Source organism: Macrobrachium nipponense, chromosome 1 (assembly GCF_015104395.2).
Source record: "Macrobrachium nipponense isolate FS-2020 chromosome 1, ASM1510439v2, whole genome shotgun sequence".
Taxonomy (NCBI): Eukaryota; Metazoa; Arthropoda; class Malacostraca; order Decapoda; family Palaemonidae; genus Macrobrachium; species Macrobrachium nipponense.
Window position 1 is genome coordinate 144,773,174 of NC_087200.1, and position 22,431 is coordinate 144,795,604.

Consider the following 22,431-nt stretch of genomic DNA (forward strand, 5'->3'; position numbering starts at 1 on the left):
CCCGAGATTTGCCCAGACCACCGAGAACAATTTTAAAACTCCCGCGCCACCAACTGAGTAAACTCGCCACCATCCTCCCGCTCTCCCATTGGTTCCTGATGCTAGTCACCCCATAAGATCCTGCTCTCCTATTGGTCAGCATCTACCCCTTGTACTTTAAGTATTCTATTGGTAAAATGATGCTGTAAATTGAAAAACTTATTCATGCAATACATTTAATAATAAAAATACATTAGGTACAGATAGAATAAAGAATAGAAATGAATGGTTTATTATACTGTTTGGTAGTTTCAGTAGTTAGAAGAGAGAGAATGAAAATTTATGGCTTACTGTGTAAAGTGATTGCTTGGCGATCGTTCGATACTCGTAAGTGCTGGATGTAAACAGAAGTTTGGAAGCTTTTTTTTTGTTTGTTTATTATAGTTAATGGTTACTTAACCCTCTTACGCCGATTGGACGTATTAAACGTCGAGTCAAAATGTCTCCCGTATGCCGATTGGACGTATCATACGTCGGCTCAAAAAAGTTTTTTTAAAAATTCGCGGAAAAATACTTATAGGCCTACCAGCCGAAAACTTTTGTATCACGCGCCTTGGGATGCTGGGAGTTTCACGGATCAAGGCGTTGTTTGTTTACAATCCGCTACGCAGCGCGCAAGCGCGAATTTCTTTCTTATCGCACTAAAAAGTATCAGTGACACATCTCGGAAATTATTTCGTCACTTTGACATAATTATTGCACCATTTTAAATTATCCTTTACATGAAGTATTATATATGAAAATTTGCGCAATTTCGTGCACAATACAACTAAAAAATACTCATGATTGTAGCTTTTATCAGTTTTGAAATATTTTCATATAAATAACGATAAGTGCAAAAATTTCAACCTTCGGTCAACTTTGACTCTACAGAAATGGTCGAGAAACGCAATTGTAAGCTAAAACTCTTACATTATAGTAATATTCAATCATTTGCCTTCATTTTGCAACAAATTGGACGTCTCTAGCACAATATTTCGATTTATGGTGAATTTATGAAAAAACTTTTTCCTTACGTTCGTGCGATAACTCTTCCGATAAATTTTTTCGTGCGATTGTCCTAATGTTTGCACCCTTTTAAATTTGCCGTTACATAAAGTTTTATATATGGAAATGTGCGCAATTTCCTGCACAATACAACAAAAAACAAACCCATGGTTGTAGCTTTTATCAGTTTTAAAATATTTTCATATAAATAACGTTAAGTGCAAAAATTTCAACTTTCGGTCAACTTTGACTCTACCGAAATGGTCGAAAAACGCAATTGTAAGCTAAAACTCTTATATTCTAGTAATATTCAATCATTTACCTTCATTTTGCAACGACTTGGAAGTCTCTAGCACAATATTTCGATTTATGGTGAATTTATGAAAAAAAAAAACATTACGTTCGCGCGGTAACTTCGAAAAAAAATCAGAATTTTTTTGTGCGATTGTCGAAATGTTTGCACCATTTAAAATTAGCTGTTACATAAAGTTTTATATATGAAAATGTGCGTAATTTCATGTAGAATACAACTAAAAATGATTGAAGGTTGTAGCTTTTCTCTTTTTTCGAAATATTTGCATATAAATCACGATAAATAGAAAAAAAAACCACGTTCGGTCAAATTTGACTCTACCGAAATAGTTGAAAAACGCAATTGTAAGCTGAAACTCTACGGCCTAGTAATATTCTGTCATTTTTCTTCATTTTGAAACAAATTTGAAGTCTCTAAAACAATATTGTGATTTATGGTGAATTTTTTAAAAAATATATTTACCTTCACTCCGCGCGCCGATTCGCGGCCGCAAGTCTCCGAAATACGTACATGGCATTATCCTAATATTTGCTCCTTTTCATATTAGCCTTTTTATAGAGTTTCATATATCAAAATGTGCGCAAATTCATGAAGAATACAATAAAAAATAATTGAAGGTTGTAGCTTTTTCCATCTTCGAAATATGTCCTAATAAAAAAATATATATTAAAATTTCGACATTCGGTCAAATTTAACTCGTCCGAAATGGTCGAAATTCTGCAATTCTAATCTAAAAATAAAAATCTTACAGTATCGTAATATTCAATCATTTTTCTTAATTTTGAAAACAAATTGGAAGTCTCTAGAACATTATTTAGAATAACGGTGAATTTTTAGGAAAATAAAAAACATTTTTTTACGTCCGCTCGTTACGAATTCGTACATCATTTTGTGGATAATATTTTTCCGGTGTTGCTTTTATTGTTTTACAATGTATTATATATCAAAATGATCGCAATTTAGTGTACAATACAACGCAAAAAAAAGTAACTGGTTAGCTTTGACCGTTTTCTGCACAGCGTGATTTGAATACAATTATGTATGAATTTTTTTTTTTCGCTACCATATATCGCATTATTTACATATGATAATGATATTATTTTTCATTTCTGATGGTTGCATTCTAAACTTCAGGCAATGACAAAAAAAGGAGCCAAAAATGAACTCTTAATCTTCAAAAGTACTCGCGCTGTAAATTTTGAAAAAATTATTTTTTCCACTTCCGCGCTCACTCCAAACCAGGCCCGGCATACGGGAGACGTTTTATTTGATTTTAGGGCTCCGGCTTAAGAGGGTTAATAATTATTTGAAATAAGTACATGCAATACATTTAATAAAAAGATTATGAATTAGATATCATAAAATATAAAATAAATCAGACTGCCAACAAATACGTATTTTTTAGAATTCTTCTTCTGTTTTAATATTACGCTACGTATACGTATGTTTCATTATAGCTGTCAGTAACTCGGTATCTCCATTAGGTAAAGATAGAATAAAGAATAGAAATGAGTGGTTATTATACTGTTTGGTAGTTTCATTAGTTGAAGAGAGATACTAATGAAAATTTATGGCTTACTGTGTGCTAGGAAAAATGATTACTTGGCGTTCGTTCGGTACTCGTAAGACGGGTAAGAGCTGAATGTAAACAATCGATTGGAAGGTTTTTTTTTTGTTTGTTTGTGTATTATAGTTAATGATTAATTAATAATATTTGGTGAAATGAGTACATACTGATTATTTATACATTTTATTGGCATATTCTAAGCTTTTAGCTCTTAGGTTTAGATGTCAGAATCATAGACTATGCTACAGTAGCAACCGCTAACATAGGCTAGGCTTATTGCTAAGGGACATATGCTAAAGTCCTAATATATGCAGTAAAAATGGGGTTGAACATTACATGCAGTTGAATATTACTCAAGTATGTACAGTATTTTGCTGCACGGAGTCATATTTCTTCCGTCGTAACCCTAGAACATGTGTTTTAGGCCTGGAAATATAATTTACTGGGGTGTTTTTGGATGGCTTGGAACGGATTAGCCATTTTACATGTAAAATGTGGTCCAAGATACGAAAACCTCATGATACGAAGGGCGCCTCGGAACGGATTAATTTCGTATCTCGAGGTACTACTGTACTAGAATATATGACCGAAGGTTGAAATTTTGGCACATCGTTATTTATATGAAAATATTTCAAAACTGATAAAAGCTACAACCATGAGTTGTTTTTTTTGTATTCTACATGACATTGCACACATTTTCATATATAATACTCCATGTAACGGCCAATATAAAATGGTGCAAAAATTATGTCAAAGTGACGAAATAATTTCTGAAATGTGTCGCTGATACTTTTTAGTGCGAGAAGAAAGAAATTCGCGCTTGCACGCCTGGGTAACGGTTGTAAACAAAACAACGCCTTGATACGTGAGCTCCGCTCCCAGCATCCCCGAAGACGCGTGATTCAAAAGTTTTTGCCTAGTATGCCTATAACTATTTTTCCGTGAATTTTTAAAAAAACTTTTTTATATCGACGTACCATACGTCCAATCAGCACCCAACAGACAATTTATATCGACGTTTAATACTTCCAATCGGCGTTAAAGGGTTAACAAATGGCAGAAAACATTAACACTTCTCGATTATCTCCATCTTCATTCTCCATAGAAAGCATCCTCTACTTTCCGTGAACTTCAGCAACAATCTTGGGACCCATGGCTAATAACGTAAGTCATTAACTTCACACACAACACGATACAGTAACTTACAGTACAACGAAAGCGAAATCACTAACATGAATTTACGTTAACAAACGAAATATATGTGAACGAAAGAATTCCAGTGTTTACGATAATGCTGCCGTAATAAATGGTCAAGGAACGCCTTTACATAGAGGCATGATGGGACAGATGCTGACCAATAGGAGAGCAGGATCTTAAGGCGGTGACTAGCATCAGGAACCAATGGGAGAGCAGGAGGATGGTGGCGAGTCTACTCAGTTGGCGGCTCACGAGTTTTAAAACTGTTCTCGGCAGTCCGGGCGAATCTCGGACTTTACCCTTTCACAACCTGAATTATTTTTATGTACAGAAGCAAAAAAATCTTCGTCTTTGCTTTTGTAACATGAATTTTTCGTAAGTAGGGACTTTCGTATGTCGAGGTTCCACTGTACTTACCTGAACACCTAAATTAACCCTGGTCACTGACCCCACAGACTTTCCCATAATTGGTTAAATTTTTATCGCTGCAGGTAAACCCAATCTACTGAGTTACCTGCACTACCGTTGGCAACGCTGTTGCCAGAACCTGCTGGCAGAGCGCTCTCCCTCCAATTGCATCAATCACTATTAATTGAGGAGGGGAAGAGGGTGAGAGTCATTCAGGTGTTCAGGTTCAAGTAAGTATTATAATATTAGTTTTATAATGAAAACTTCATATGAGGGCCTCAGAACCACAGAGTTGTAAACGCCACCCCCACCAGTATCGAGTTAGGCATACCAATAGATTTGGCAACGTTTCCTTTCTATTTGTTGCATTTCTATGCTATTCAGAAGTTTCAAAAAGGTCGAAAACCCTACTTGAGCAGTAGGAATTATCGATTTTGTCTACATGAAGGAAAGTGATGTCGCGCGGAGGTTACAGCCTCATAAGAGCCCAGTTAGAACCACAAGGAAGCACGTTCGCAGCTCAAGAGTGAGCCAATGAGAGCGCGTCACTAAGCGGGTAGTCAGTTATAAGCCAATCAGCATTTTTCCCCATAAGGCAGCCGTAAGTGTCGGCCAATCACTGCACAGTTTACAATCTAGATTATGACAATTACAGGCAGTCCCCGGGTTACGACGGAGGTTCCGTTCGTAAGCTGGAACAATGTCAAAAATCCTAAGAAAACCTTACTTTTAATACTTTAGGTGCATTCAAAACTATGTAAACTGCATTCTTATTACATTTTTCATAAAAAAAGCCTTTAAATATTGATTATTTTGCATTTTTGGTGTCATATTTCATCTGCCAGATCAGCGTTTGTAGGCGTCGTAACTCTGGAACATGCGTCGTAACGCTGGAAATAATTTCTGATGAATATAATTGAAAAGCGTCGTAACCTCGGAACGTCGTAAGCCGAGACCGTCATAATCTGGGGACTGCCTGTAGTCCCCCACCCTCCCCACCACCCCTTATTTTGAAGTTCTTTAGTGGATGTACAGTAGTTTCATGGTGAGTACAGATTAAAATATTTGCTTTTCTTAGAGAAGTAGTAGTAAGTGCAGTAGTATTATTTTTCTATAATTTTTTTGTGTTTGATTATTATTATGATTTTGGTGATGATTATTTTAATGGCTAAACATTATGATGATGGTATGTTATGGTCAACATCATTATTATTTGCTATTATCATTAATAATATTATTATCAATACTCCTATTATCATTATTATTATTTTTTTTTTTTACAGAGCAAATGTAGAGTGTACATGGAATAAAGAAAACAAGAAAATAGTTGCCCTCCCTTTTATGCCTAAAATGAAACCAATCACTTCAAAAATGAAAGACAGTAAATATAAATTTGTGTATACCTTTGATAATACCATAAAAAACAAAGTATGTAAAAATAAATTGGAAGGAGAAGACAGTAATACAGATGATGTAGCAGGGGTATACATAATCAATTGCAACAATTGTGGAGACAGATATGTGGGGGAATTAGGTAGGGGAATAAGGACTAGAATCCAGGAACATAGAAGGGCAGTACAACTTAACTCTCAGGGGAGTGCTATAGCTAGGCATTGTTGGGAAAATTACCATAGGATGGATTTCAAAAACAGTAGGCTTATCTACAAAAGCAACAAAATTAGTCACAGGAGGGTAGTAGAAGGTGCACTTATCAGAGATTAAAGTAATAGAAGGAAACAAAGGTTTTACCTCAGAAGACCCCATAAGCCGAGCTTTGATATTAAAAGAAGCTAAGATTGACCCTGCTGACCTGGAGATTAGGTTTCCTGCCCAACAGACTTTTGGTGACCACACCCTTACCTCAAGGATTAATCCCACTGACCATCAGCTCAGGATATCAGAGCGACAAGAGGGGATTGGCAACTCTCAAGGAAACCAGAACAGCCATCACATAAATGACAGCTCAACGAGAAGAAGTTCCAGAAGACTGCTGGGCCTTGACCCAAGCTAACATCCCAAACATCTCTAGAAAATGGGCCACAGATAGGGCCTGAAAGTACTCGAGTGTGTAGTAAAACTAAATGTAAATATGTACTTAGAAGTAAACAAGTTACAAAGTGATTATGTGGGTTTCTTTTTCAAACTTCAGAAGAAAACTGAAAGAAGTTTTTGTTTGGTTTATTATTATTATTATTATTATTATTATTATTATTATTATTATTATTATCATCATCATTATTATAAAATCCATGATTGTTATACCACGAAAGTATTTTCATGGTGAGTACACATTTTATCATCATTATTATCATTATCAATATTATTAACCAATATTTTTGATATTATTTTTATATTACATTTTATTATTATTATTATTATTATTATTATTATTATTATTATTATTATTAGTAGTATTATTATTATTATTATTATTATTATTATTATTATTATTATATTATTATTTTGTTCTAAAGGGTCCACAATAATACAAAGTGTAAAAAGTCTCTGTATAATTTTGAAGACTTTACAGAAAGCTTTCGAACCCTTCCCTGGGTTCATCTTCAGTCCAAATGAAGAATACGTTACGACAAGTACAGAGGTAATTTAAAAAACAAGAGACGTTGAAGATCGTTGACAACGGTCGTTAGCTCGTTAATGGGCCAGGTGAAGAAAGAAAGAGGGTAAGTTAACAACAACTAGGTGATACCCTCTCCCCTATCAAAATCCTTACTGGCTGCAATCCTTGTTGGATCGTTCGTACAGGTTGTTCTGCAACATTACATGAAGTCCTTCATCCAAGGGCGTAGATTGGGGCACCGTTATCAGACTCCCCCGGGGTAGGGGCAGCGGTTACCTGGACAGGAATAGGCAAGGCAGAGGCAGCATCAGGAGAGGGAAAAACAGAGCCTGTCCTATAGTTAAAATCTTTTAAAAACATACTAGTAATATAAAAATTAACAAATGGGTCTTCGTTGACAAAAGACTTGTTTCCTTTGAATGATTCTCCCAAACTTATAGCAGCTCCCTCGACTAGTCGTCTGACATTTACATTGTTACTTTTAAAGATAATTTTAGCCTCGTTCCAGTTGACTCTATGATCATTCATGAATGCATGTGCTACTATTGCGCTGTTTTGTGATTGTAGTTCATAAGCTCGCTTATGTTCGCCCAAACGTATATCTGAGTCCCCGTCCACTTTCACCAAAATATTTACTATTACAATCCATACACGGTAGTTCGTAAACGCCTGGGACTATGGGATTTTTATCATTGTTACTGTTTCTTATTCGAGGGAACGTCTTATTGTATTTCATATTTGAACGCAATTTTAGTTTCCTTCTGACTTTTGTTGATATGTCCACTAATATTCTTTACTTCTGGATTAAAGGGAAGGGACAAATATCTTTTTGGTTTTTCCTTAGTATTATCTCTCAGTCCATAGAACAACTTCCTCGCTCGCGAAATTTGCTTTCTTTCAATGAAGTGAAGGGGATATCTGAGACTTCTAAAAGTAGCCGTGATGTGTTTAAGTTCACCGTCTATATATTCAGAGTCGCAAATTCTGAATGCGCGTAAAGCAAAATTCATAATAACGTTACTTTTTATTTCTTTTGAGTGAAAAGAATAAAAGTGGACATAACTCTCGGAATTGGTAGATTTCCGGTAAACTGAAAATTTGTACCTCTGGCTATTACAATCCCTGTACACTAAAACATCTAAAAACGGTAATTTAGAATCCACTTCTACTTCTGTTGTGAACTTAATTGATGGTAAAATGCTATTTTCTATTTCTACTCGTTTCTGTAGCTTTTCATCGGTACCTTTAAAAATGATAAAAATGTCATCCACATATCTCGCCCATAAAACTGGTTTCGTTTCTTCATCACACCTGTTTAAAATTTCTTTTTCCACAAACTCCATGCAAATATTAGCGAGGACAGGAGACAGGGGAGACCCCATGGCTACACCTTCTTTTTGAGCAAATCCCTGATTATTGAACTGGAATACAGTGGACGAGACACATAATCTGATAAGGGAGAAAAACTGCTCTGCGGGAATGGGGAAAGTCACATTACCTTGATCATGTTCTTCCTGTAACTTTGTGATCACATAATCTAATGGAACGTTGGTAAATAATGCCGTAACATCTAAACTCGCCATCCTCCCATATACCCAATTACTATCTTTGACCCGCTGTATAAACTACAATCACAAAACAGCGCAATAGTAGCACATGCATTCATGAATGATCATAGACTCAACTGGAACGAGGCTAAAATTATCTTTAAAAGTAACAATGTAAATGTCAGACGACTAGTCGAGGGAGCTGCTATAAGTTTGGGAGAATCATTCAAAGGAAACAAGTCTTTTGTCAACGAAGACCCATTTGTTAATTTTTATATTACTAGTATGTTTTTAAAAGAATTTAACTATAGGACAGGCTCTGTTTTTCCCTCTCCTGATGCTGCCTCTGCCTTGCCTATTCCTGTCCAGGTAACCGCTGCCCTGGGGGAGTCTGATAACAGTGCCCAATCTACACCCTTGGATGGACTTCATGTAATGTTGCAACAACCTGTACGAAGATCCAACAGGATTGCAGCCAGAAGGATTGATAGGGAAGAGGGTATCACCTAGTTGTTGTTAACTACCCTCTTTCTTCACCTGGCCCATTAACGAGCTAACGACGATTGTCAACGATCTTCAACATCTCTTGTTTTTTAAAATTTACCTCTGTAACTTGTCGTAACGTATTTTCTTCATTTGGCACTGAAGATGAACCCAGGGAAGGGTTCGAAAGCTTTCTGTAAAGTCTTCAAAATTATACACAGACTTTTTACACTTTGTATTATTGTGGACCCTTTAGAACATTATATATACTCTCATGATAGAGAGTTTTTCCCTCCTCATTATCATTATTATTATTATTATCATTATTGCTATTATTACTATTGTTATTATTATTATTACATCTATTGCTGTTATAACACGAATCTAATAACACTTTATTATCCTTTTACACATTTAATTATGGTTTAAGTGCTGGTTATGAATAAAATATACGCAAATGTGAGGGGTTTAGGTGTACATTTTGAATGCTAGCGCACAAGCGCACCACGCAATTTTTTTTTATTTTCACAAAAAAATTATAAAGGGTAGGGCTTTCATATGAAACTTAGTTTAAATTAATAACTTTCTTAGAAGCAGAGTAATGAATGCTAGACTTTGAGGGCAATTTACTCATTTTTTAAAAAGTGGCATTTACCACCTTGTGGTTCTGAGGCCTTCATATGCAATACACCACTTGAACACCTAAATTAGCCCGATTAACAACATTTAAATGGAGGTGGGATCAATCTAATTCAGCCCCACCCCTTCACAGATCAAGCGCAGGTAACTCAGTTTCACCCACAATGTATATTAACTCACCTCCAGCAGAGAGAGTACCTTATGTCAGTCAGTCTTGTCAGTCAGGTCTCATCTCTGTCTAGATGACCTCCCATGTAGTATTCAATACCTCGCATGTATGGAGGGAATGGAGCCTCCCATGTGGCTGTTTAGCCTCTCATGTATGGAGGAGGAACTGCATGAGCAGGTCCTTCGGGTTCTCTGTTGATCACAGCAGGTGAAGAGCGCACACCGGAATTGCTGTTGTCGTCCATCCGTGCTATCTGCCTACCTATCTTGTAATAATGAGAACAGTTAATGGGGAAAACAAAACAAAAAATCTCGCAGAAAGAAGCTATAATGACCTACAGTAAAAACATCACCCCTATCCCCTAATGCTCAATGTGAGAACTTACCGCACCACCGCATAAGCCGCCACGAAAGGGCCTAGCAAGTAACCCTCCACTGAAGAGAATTGAATGTCCTTCAGGTAAAATGACGTGAAAGCCTGATACCGACTTCCATGTTGCTTTTTCCAAAATTGATGATACAAAGTAGTTCCTTAGGAAAGCCAAAGAGGTAGCTATTCCCTTAATCAAATGTGCTCTTGGGCGCAAATTACCACTGCCAGGATAGGCAGAAGGGTTACCTGTAGCCAGAGAAATAACTTCTCACAAAAAGAAGGTAACTGCATTCTTTGAAATAGCCTTGGAAGGGTTCCTCGGCGTAACGAATAACGTCAGCGGATGCAGCAAGAGTTTAGGTGTGCGTGACAAATATGCCTTTAGTGCACAAACCAGACAGATGTGCATCTCCACATCGTCGCCTCCCACAAAATCCTTAATAGAGGAGAATTTACACTCTTGGCAAGGGATTGGTCTCTGATTCCGACTTGTCGATGAACTCTGGTAAATAGGAGAGACAGATATCCTTACCTGAGAATGATACTGTTCTAGATACTGCCTGGATCTCTCCCACTCTCTTTGCTGTAGGAAGCGAGACTAAGAACAACACTTTCTTAGTCGGATCTCTCAATGATAACTCCTCTAACAGCTTGTAACTCGAAGAGCTCAACAGATTTAAGACTTCTGCTAAATCCCAAAAAGGGGTCCAAAGCAGAATCACTGGGCACTCAATTTTGAAAGACCGTAGGAGATCGTGCAATACCCTGCTATTTGACAATTTTGGAAGATGAAAATGGAAAGTGCAACTTAGCATGGATCTGTAACCTGCTATTGTCAAGTAGGACAACTTCTTATGTTTTCTGAGGAACAGGAGGAAGTCCAGTACCTTCACAATGGTGTGGCGGGATCACAAGCTAAAAAACAAGCAGCCAAGAACCGCCCCCCCACATAAATTTAACCAATCCAGCTGCTAAAATCACCCTCAGCCACACTTTCCTCTTCACGCTATAGAAAAATGCAGGACAATTGACTTACCTACACAGAACAAAAAACACAAACACATGTACTCACCCTAACTCCAGATACTCAGGGCTATGCTGTGCTGTCCGCTGGACTAGGTCGCTGAGACACCAACCACCGCCACAAACCAACACATAATCAAAATCAAAGAACTATAACCACACAACTCAACAACAACACAACAACAACCAAGAACCACAACCACGCAACACAGCAAGCAACCAAGGACCACAACCCCACAACTCAACAACCAAACAAGGACTACAACCACAACTTAACAATACAACAAACAAACAAGGCCTACAACCACAACAACAACCAAGGACTACAGCCACAACAACAACACCAAGGAACCACAACAGCTCACCAACAGCCCCACTCCACAACACCAAACCAACAACCCCACAAGCCACACCCAACCACTCACAACAACACCAAGAAACCACAACAGCTCCCCAACAACAACAACCCTCAACTATAACAACTCACAACTCAACAGAACTCAAGCTCAACAACCTCCCAACACAAAAGACAACCTTCAAACACACAGCACAAACAACTCAAATAACTCCCTGAAAACACAACACAACTGACCAACAATACTGCCAAGACTGCTGCCCAAGCATCTGTCCTTCATGATTTCTCAATAAAAGACTGCCTCAAAATACAGATCAGACTCGCAACCGACCTAACAGACACAACAACCCCTCGCCGAACGAGTAATTCGCTTGCTAACTATCCATTCACACGAACATAAACAACCTAAGCCGCTTACATTCACCTCTCTCTCTCTCTCTCCTCAAAGACATTGTCAAATGGAACTCCCATAACTCCTCCATAATGGTAGGGCGGGAGATGCTGTGCACCTCCTTCCTACACCAGCCCCGGTACACTGACCAACTAACTTAATATAATTTCCTAGTGGACTTTCTTAGACACAAGGAGAGTTGGCAAGCCACTTCCTTAGAGGTCTGTACTACACGCCGCTCACTGGATAGTCTCCATGCAGCTAGGTTGAGCACACGAAGGTTCTGATGATAGCAAAAAAATAGGGTTGTCTAAGTAGATCTCTACTTTTCGGGAGGATCACAGAGGTTCCTCAAACATTTCTAGAAGATCTGGGAACCAGGGTCTCTGGAGCCAAAAGGGGGCTATAAGTGTCATCTGTGCTCCTGTGCTGTTTCTCAGCTTGCCTAGGACTTGATGTATCAAGCTGAAGGGGGATAGGCGTCACCTGGAAGTTGTCCCATGTGGAGCATTGCATCTGTCCTGCATGACATGGGATCTGCTACTGCAGAGAAGTACACTGGTAGCCAAAAATTTAGTTTTGTAGCAAAAAGATCTACTGATGCCGGCCATCTCTTTAGCAAGACCTGGACTTCCTTCTACACGAAAGTCCACTTGCCCCTGAGTACCTCCCATGACCGACTCAACGCATCCGTCAATACATTGAGTTTCCCCGCGATGAACTGAGGAAGGAGAGAAACCCTATGAGACTCACACCACTGAAGTATTCTGTGCCACAAGATTTAGTTTTGACGACCTTGTTCCCCCCTGTTTCCTTAGGTATGCCAATACTGTAAAGTTGTCCAAGAAGAGCGCTACCACTTTCCCTTTGAGTAACTCTGATAACCATTCTAGGGCCTCTTCTACCACTCTCAAATCGCGGCAATTGATCGATTCCTCCCGATCCGGATCTCTCTAAGGGCTCTTGGCCTGAGTTTCCTCTAAGGTTGCACCCCAACCTTGATCTGAGGCATTTGTGTACAGATGAATGTCCGGAATCGGGAGGGCCAGACTTACGCCGGCGGTCAGATGATGTTCTTCTGACCACCACTGAAGATCCTCGAGGCAGGAATCATCCCACAATACCACCAAACTCTCTTCCCGAAAGTCTCAGAGATTCCTGAGACGTGCCTGCACAGAGTGCATCTGGAGATGAGATCCTGGAAAGAGAAGTGAGAGAGATGACATTCTCCCCAATAGACTTCTCCATTCGCTAACTGGTTGAGCCCTATCCGATCTGAAGCTCTCCAACTGGCTCAGGATAGTCAGCACTTGCTCTTGCATCAGGAAAGCCCTCAAACGATGAGTCTGAATCGTCATGCCTCGGTATGTTTTGACTTGAGACAGTGAAAGTGAACTCTTTTCTAAATTGACTCTTATTCCTAAGGTCTGACAAAGTTGCGACAGAAAATCTTTCGCCCTTATTGCCTCCTCTCTTGACGAAGCCTGGATGAGCCAATTGTCGAAATATCTCCTCATTCTGAAGCCCTGACGGTGCATTACAGCCAATACAGGAGACATTACCCTTGTAAACACCTGCGGTGCACTGGTCAGCCCGAAGCAAAGGACTTTGAACTGGAAAGTTCCGGATGGATGCGAGAAACGAAGGAACTTCTGAGATTCCTGATGTACAGGAATCTGGAAATAGGTATCCTTGAGGTCCACCAAAATCATCCAGTTGTCTCTTTGGACTGACCTCAGCACTGATTGGGAGGTTTCCATAGGGAATTTGGTGGAAACCTCAAGTGGATTGAGACCTGACAGGTCTATAATGGGTCTCCACGAATCTCCCTCCTTGGCAGTCACAAAAATCAGGCTGTAAAAGCCCAGCAAAGGGGGAGCAGGCTCTATCGCTCCATTCTCTAACAGAAACCGAATCTCCGTGGCCCAAGGCTATTCCCCTGATGGAGGATGGGGAATAACTGGGAAGGTGAATAGAAGAATCGGATGCGGAGGAACGGAAAGAAAAGGAATCTTGTGTCCGTTCCTCAGGACCTCCACTACCCAACACTCCGCGCCCCACTCCTTCCAGATGTCCGCGAAGTGGGTCAGACACCCCCATACTAGTGTCGATGAGGGCAACATCCCCTACTTGCAAAAACCTCTCTTGGATGATGAAACCTTAACTGTCACTGTTGGAGAACCCTTAGCAGAAAATAGCACTTTCTTAGGGGACCTAACTGGTGACCGGGAACCGGGGCGCTTACCTGGGGAAAGTATGCATGAACCTTTCGGAGATCTAACACCTTGTGCCACCACCCGTATCATTGCCTGTTGGGACTCCACCACTGAAGTAGATGAAACGAAATTCACCATCGACGAACCTCTTCCTCTGAAAAGTCTGTTGCATAGCACAAGGGGCGCCCTCGACAGAGCCATCTTATGTATATCTAGAAAGTGGGGATGTAGATGGCCCAAAAACAAGTCCCTCCTTTTCTTTCCAATGGAGGTTCTACAGGCTGCTGAGATGTTAGCTTGATGAGCCAATCCCATCGAAACCGATGTAATTAAATTGTCAAAAAGGACCGGATCTGATGGGACTAACCCCCTCTCTTTAAGAAGCCCATCAGACCAGACAACATCCACATAGAATGTGAAAGAGCTTCAGACTGGTTTCAAAATGTGTCCTCTAAGATGGTTGCTTCTTGTACGGAGACTCCTACCTGTCTAGACGATGCGGGAACCCTGGACAAAAGTGCTTCCACGGATTCATTCAAAGGAACTCTTACGCTGGACGAAGGGTTACCCGCTACACCATACAGGTTCTTCCTAGGTGGAAGTAGGTGGAAGTAAAGAAGAATCCTGCCTACCTGATCCCACTATTGTAGCTAATTCAGTGTCAGCCTCCCTCAAGGCCTAGTCCACCTGACCGAACCAAGGCAATTTACAGGACGTGCGAGGTACTGTAGGCTTAGTAGAATACAATTCCTCGAACATCGCCTGAATAGGATCTATTAGTTCCTTCAACTCTCTTGACTGACTGATGAACCAGGTCATGAATGAATTTCACCATCCTCTTATACTCACTTTTTCCAACTTGGGGGAAGTTCTCTTCAACAACAGGGATTTCTTCCTTCAAAGATGACTTCTTATCAACTTCCTCAGGTTGGAGAGGGGCACGACAAGAGACAGAAGGAACATCCACATTACCTACACTTGGAATCTTGACCTAATATACCTTGAAGAATCCCTGTACCAACTGCAACCAGTTGTGAAGGAACTCTCTCTTCTAAGAGAGTCGACGCAACTCCTGGGGTTGTCGCACTGCCGACAACCGGGTGCGCCAAATTCAAAACAACCCAACCTAAGACCGCACCCCGTTTGGAAAACATTCAGTTGCGCCACCTTACCACCAATGACCGACGATGACGTAATTGGTGCATAAAACACAGCTGACGTAACTAAACTTGGTTCCAACAAAGCTGAGGTTGAAGCACCTACATCTAACCTACCCAAATAACCAGTACTTACACCTGAGAGCGGCAAAGCCGTGACACCTGAAAGATTTGAATTGCCCATTGTTCTATCTGAACAGGAGCCCGCCAAAGTGGAAAAATCCGACACCGGAGCGATATCGCTTTTATCCAAGTAAACTATACCAGCACCTACAAGTGGAGAAGCTGCAATACCTGAACCAGTCAAATGTCCCAACGCCCTATTTGGACAGGGAACCGCTGTGGCAGCCCTAACAACACTAGAAGAGGAACCCGCTGTAGGGGCCACATGCAAACTAGAAGAGGGAGTCCCTATCCCCAAAACCCCTGCCACCAAACTAGTACCAATACCATAACCCTTAGATAAATAAACCGCCATACCCTCAGGAAGGATTGAGAAAGACACCGAAGGAGAAGAGAAATTGGAAGAGATCATACCTGGTACAACTCCGGAACCCCAATCGTAGAATTCGGACAGGAAGAGGATCCGCCCACTGGGCTCGCACTGACAGGTGCACTAAGGGAGAGGGTTCTATATACCGGATCTGATGCACTTCCTGTCTAATACTCTCCGGACAAGAGAAAAAAGGAAACTCTGCAGCTCAAGGACCCGAGAGACTTCAGATGAAGTGATCGCTTCCCCTAATCTATGGCACGAACCGTCCTTAATTCTAACAAATCATGACTCAATTCTGACATGTTGCCTGACTGCACCCTTGCATAAACCTCCACTTCTGAATGCGGGAAACCAGATCAGGAAACAACAGGAGGCAAACCACGGGAGGGGGGGGGGGGGGGGGGGGGGGCTGCTGACAGGCTGACAAAGTAACCAAGGTATGCCCCGAAAGAAGAGAGTGAGAAAAGATTTGAGAAGTAGATTTTGTTGGCAAGGACTGAAGAGAAACATTAGGGACAGAAGGAAAACAAGATGGAGAGTGATTTTGTTGGCAAGGACTGAAGAGAAACATTAGGGACAGAAGGAAAAACAGATGTAAGAGACAGGGAAACATTAGGGACAGAAGGAAAAAGATGTAAGAGACAGGGAAACATTAGGGACAGAAGGAAAAACAGATGTAAGAGACATTGGAGTTGAAGAAAAGGCAATTCTCTTAAGAGAAAGAAAATATATAGATTCACCTGCCTCCTGATAATCCTGATACATATCACCCAAAAACTCGGGGAAATTCCTAATAACATAATCCTGAATGTCAGGGAAACCCCAGTGATAACATTGTCTAACCAGTAATCTATAACTTCGTGATAATCCTAAGGTATTCGCATTATATTCTGCCAGATTAAATGTCAACTCATCAAAAAGACTACCACCAGCACCTGAATCTGCACTAGATCCAGCCAGAAAAGAAACCTTAGAAGACGAAGGGATGGAATCTAATCCTTCCCCAACAGGCACTGCTTCAACCACTAACTTACTGGACGACTTATGGTCCCTGTCCTTTGGAAAACTCGAGGACGGAAACAACACTTCGGCAGGATCTAAGTGTTCCGGGAGCATAGCAGATGAAGAAGTCTCTGAAGGTACAGCTGGGGGCATTTCCTTCTGGGGTGTGTCCATGATTAGCAAAGTCCAGCAATGCCTTTAGTCGAGCCAAAATCCAAGAGGTCCAAATCGTAATCCAAGATTCATCAATGGATAACACAGGCCAAATCTGTGAGGTTCAGGCTAACAGACCAAAATTTCACTTGAGCTAGGATGCATCCTAACGCTCAAGCGAACAAGAAGCAATTGGAGGGAGAGTGCTCTACCTGCCAGTTCTGGCAACAGCAATGACAAAGGTATTGCAGGTAACTCAGTAGTCTGGGTTTAACTGCAGTCTTGGTAATGCTGACAGATAAAAATTTACCCAATTAGGGTCAAGTCTGTGGGGATATAGTTTGGGCTGGTCAGTGGCCAGGGTTTATTCAGGTGTTCAGGCGGTGTCTTGCATTTAACTATTTACAACCCCTTGTGGGGCCTCTTTTACAAGACACTCGTAAATTTTACCAAGTTATAGTACGTTTTTTGTAATAAATAATTTTAATATATTTTGTAAAATTATAATTACAGCTCACACAATATCAAAACAGATAGGAAATAAAATCAGTAAAAAATTCTGAGCATATTTGTTGTAAAATATTTACATAAATTTACTGAGAACAAAGATGCAGTAACTTAGCACCATAAATCACAGCGTTTTGGTTAATGGGGGTTTTGTTTCTCAGCACCCACTGAGAAGGGAACCCCCCCATCCCCTCCCCCGATAACCAGAGACTGCCTGTAGCACTACCACAAATTCTGAATTATAGTGGCTGCGGATAGTGAAACTATAGCTATGTAATCACTTGGTATGTTGCATACATAAAAACTAAATTTACCTGCTTTGCTTGGCTGAAAGGGTAATGATTTTGAAAACCAGGTCAGGGAAAGGGTTGAGGGACGTTAGGTTTGCTCCCTAAATTGTCTTGCATAGCACCCTCCATAGGCATGGTTGATTACGTAAAAGGACAGCGTACTACCTACCGTTCCTTGTTTGGCTTATGTGTTCCTAAGTTAAACACACCAACCCCTCATCTTCTAGGGGATTTTGTTTGGGTTGCAGCCACACTCTACTCCAACCAAGAAGCTATCTTGCATGAGACCTTAGGAATCAGAAGATGAGCATGGTCAACTATAAACTCTAGCTTGGAGCTCTTTTCCAAATTAATATCCTATTTCTAGTGGATTACTTCCACCATTATGAATTGCACCATGATTTGCTGTTGCCATGTTATATGTACCTGGAGAAGTTAAGGGACCAACAAGAAATGTAATGCTCAGATGACTAATTTTTAGCTGCTTGTCCTGGGGCCTCTGAAGAGGATTACAAGTGCAGCATTATTGCACTGACCCTCTTTAGCAATGATGGTGGTGAAAAACTGACCTTGGCTTCTGTCCCATTCTATCTGGTCAACACAAGAAGGATACCTTTTAGTTGCTAAGGGAATAGCGTGGAACTATAGGCATTTAAGATGTACAAATCTCTAACAATAAGTTCCACATATAAAACACAGATGAAAGGGTAGAAGAAATTATGTCAGTGGATTACAGAATTCATAAACACTAAATGAGATAATTTATCTACTTAGCTTCACTCATTGTTGTTCTAACCCAATCAAATTCACAAGGAAAGTACATAAGCAGTACTACTCTTGATTTTACTTACCAACTTTTGATTTACTAAGATAGGGGCCAGTAAAACAGCAATGGTTTATGTACAGTCTAGGGCACCACATGGACAACTGATTTCCTGAGGAAGATGGCGTGTCTGTTGTTCCTGGACTGTCGGCACTTTTTTCACGAGTTTCCTCCTGAAAAATAAGGAAGAAATCAAATATATAAAAAAATATGGAATCCATCAAAATACTAATGAAATAAAATAAGGCAAAAAGTTCTCCTGAATTTAAGAAGTGATAAACAACTTACCAAAGTTGCAATTTCTGAAGTTTTAGCTTTTGGGGAGTACTTGGCTGGTAACTGAACAGAGTAGCCATTAGTCTGACACCATCCCATAGGAAAAAGATCTTGACTTGTTGCAGGACGAATAACTGAAACAGGTTCCAATTCAGAGTCTAGCTCAATTACCACAAGATGTCCACATAGTTTGGTTACAGTGGCTATGCATATCTTATCCAAGTAACTTGAATGAACACATTCCAACTTATTTCCAACATTAAATCCAATTTCTTCACTGGATTCATGAACAGTAAACATAGCTTTTCTAGTAAATAATGAACCTGTGGATCTTGCATAATCCTCTATATCAAATTCATTGTTTTTTGGCCAGTCACTTGGTGCAGATAAGGTTAAATTATGCTCCTTACAAAATCCACTTGGAAGTAATAGTGGGTCATTTATATATGTAATCCATTTCAATGCTTCACACCCTTCTGGTTTAATAGTAACTTCAAAATACTGTGAGCTCATGATTCTTGATATATGACCGACTTCCACTGTATGAGGTTTATAGGGATGTACAACTTCGAGCAACATCCCAATTACAAAATGATGAGTGTCTGGGTTGGGTAATGGCAACAACAAAGAAACTGGAAGCTGAGAGTGTCTAGCATCATCTCGACTCATCTCCAGCAGTGCTGCCCACTCAGCCTCTCCATAAGATGTTGATGAATTTGGATTTTTGTATCTGAAACAGAAAAGAGAACAGAATCTTAATAAATTTTCTACCATACCATAACAATATATAATTAGCTAATATTTATAAATGAAAATAAACGAGCAACAGGCAGTCCCCGGTTATCGGTGGGGTGCCGTTAAGTAAAAACTACCATTAACCGAAACCCGGCTATTCATGGCACTTATGACGCCAGTAACCAGTTATTGGCGCTGATAACCGATTAACCCTCTTACGCCGATTGAACGTATTAAACGTCGAGTCAAAATGTCTCCCGTATGCCGATTGGACGTATCATACGTTGGCTCAAAAAAGTTTTTTTAAAAATTCACGGAAAAATACTTATAGGCCTACCAGCCGAAACTTTTTGTATCACGCGCCTGGGGGAGCTGGGAGTTCATGGATCAAGGTGTTGTTTTGTTTACAATCGCTACGCAGGCGCGCAAGCGCGAATTTCTTTCTTATCGCACTAAAAAGTATAAGTGACACATCTCAAAAATTATTTCGTCACTTTGACATAATTTTTGCACCATTTTAAATTATCCTTTACATGAAAGTATTAAATGAAATAAAATGTGCGCATTTTCATGTAAAATACAACAAAAAAATACTCATGATTGTAGCTTTTATCAGTTTTGAAATATTTTCATATAAATAACGATAAGTGCAAAAATGTCAACCTTTGGTCAACTTTGACTCTACCAAAATGGTCGAGAAACGCAATTGTAAGCTAAAATTCTATATTATAGTAATATTCAATCATTTGCCTTCATTTTGCAACAAATTGGACGTCTCTAGCACTATATTTTTCGATTTATGGTGAATTTATGAAAAAACTTTTTCCTACGTTCGTGCGGATAACTCTTCCGATAAATTTTTTCGTGCGATTGTCCTAATGTTTGCACCCTTTTAAAATTTGCCGTTACATAAAGTTTTGTTATATATGGAAATGTGCGCAATTTCATGCACAATACAACAAATAACAACCCATGGTTGTAGCTTTTATCAGTTTCGAAATATTTTCAAATAAATAACGTTAAGTGCAAAAATTTCAACTTTCGGTCAAATTTGACTCTACGAAATGGTCGAAAAACGCATTATATAAGCTAAAACTCTTATATTCTAGGTAATATTCAATAATTTACCTTTATTTTGCAATGACTTGGAAGTCTCTAGCACAATATTTCGATTTATGGTGAGGAAAAAAAAAAAATTTATGAAAAAAAAAAAAAAAATTTTCTTACGTCCGCGCGGTAACTCTTCCGAAAAAAATCAGAATTTTTTTTTGTGCGATTGTCGAAATGTTTGCACCATTTAAAATTAGCTGTTTACATAAAGGTTTTATATATGAAAATGTGCGCAATTTTATGTAGAATACAAATAAAAATTATTGAAGATTGTAGCTTTTCTCTTTTTACGAAATATTTGCATATAAAATCCACTAAATAAAAAAAAAAAAATTTTTAAGAAAAAAAAAATTTCACCGAAATAAAAATTAAGAAAAAAATTCACCGTCTTCGGTCAAATTTGACTCTACCGAAATGGTCGAAAAAACGCAATTGTAAGCTAAAACTCTTACGGCCTAGTAATATTCCGTCATTTTTCTTCATTTTGAAACAAATTTGAAGTCTCTAGAACAATATTGTGATTTATGGTGAATTTTGAAAAATATATTTACCTTCACTCCGCGCGCCGATTCGCTCGGCCGCAAGTCTCGAAATATGTACATCGCATTATCTAATATTTGCTCCTTTTCATATTAGCCGTTTTATAGAGTTTCATATATCAAAATGTGCGCAATTCATGAAGAATACAATAAAAATAAGTGAAGGTTGTAGCTTTTTCCATCTCCGAAATATGTGCATATAAAAAAATATATATATAAAAATTTCGACATTCGGTCAAATTTAACTCGTCCGAAATGGTCGAAATCTGCAATTATAATCTAAAACTCTTACAGTATCGTAATATTAAAATCATTGTCTTAATTTGAAACAAATTGGAAGTCTCTAGAACAATATTTAGAATTACGGTTAATTTTTTGAAAATAACATTTTTTTACGTCCGCGCGTTACGAATTGCGTACATCATTTTGTGATAATATTTTCCGGTGTTGCTTTTATTGTTTTACATGTATTATATTATCAAAAATGATTGCAATTTAGTGTACAATACAACGAAAAAAAGTAACTCGTTAGCTTTGACCGTTTTTTGCACAGCGTGATTTAAATACAATTATCTATGAATTTTTTTTTTTCGCTACCATATCTCGCATTATTTACATATGATAATGATATTATTTTTCATTTCTGATGATTGCATACTAAACTTCAAGTAATGACAAAAAAATGAGCCAAACATGAACTCTTAATCTTTAAAACTAAGCGCGCTGTGATTTTTTGAAAATATTATTTTTTCCGCTTCCGCGCTCACTCCAAACCGGCGCCGGCATACAGGAGAGGTTTTGATTTTTAGGGCTTCGGCGTAAGAGGGTTAATGGGACAAATAATAGGTATCGGTGGCTTATGGTGCCAATAACTGGAACTCAGCATGTTATGGGAACATAAATTGCTGCTTTTATGGCGCTAGACAAGCCCCATAACACTGGATTGCCATTAGCTGAGTCCGCTGATAATTGGTGACTGTCTTACATGGAACACCTCACATGTCAGTCAGTCTATCTTAAGTGACACCTTCAAAACAAAATTATACGAATGAATATAGA

At 39.1% G+C, this 22,431-nt stretch overlaps 1 protein-coding gene across 1 annotated transcript in view; it reads right to left on the bottom strand.

Moving 5' to 3' along the window:
* The window catches only part of LOC135218964 (scm-like with four MBT domains protein 2), a 61,543-nt gene extending 41,781 nt beyond the window's left edge, over positions 1–19,762 (bottom strand). The window contains exons 1-2 of the mRNA XM_064255401.1: positions 19,001–19,762; positions 18,741–18,885 (exon numbers count right to left, since the gene is read on the bottom strand). Of these exons, the coding sequence (XP_064111471.1) occupies positions 18,741–18,885; positions 19,001–19,762 (907 nt within the window). The remainder of the gene's footprint in view (positions 1–18,740; positions 18,886–19,000) is intronic.
* Between the last annotated feature and the right edge of the window lie 2,669 nt (positions 19,763–22,431).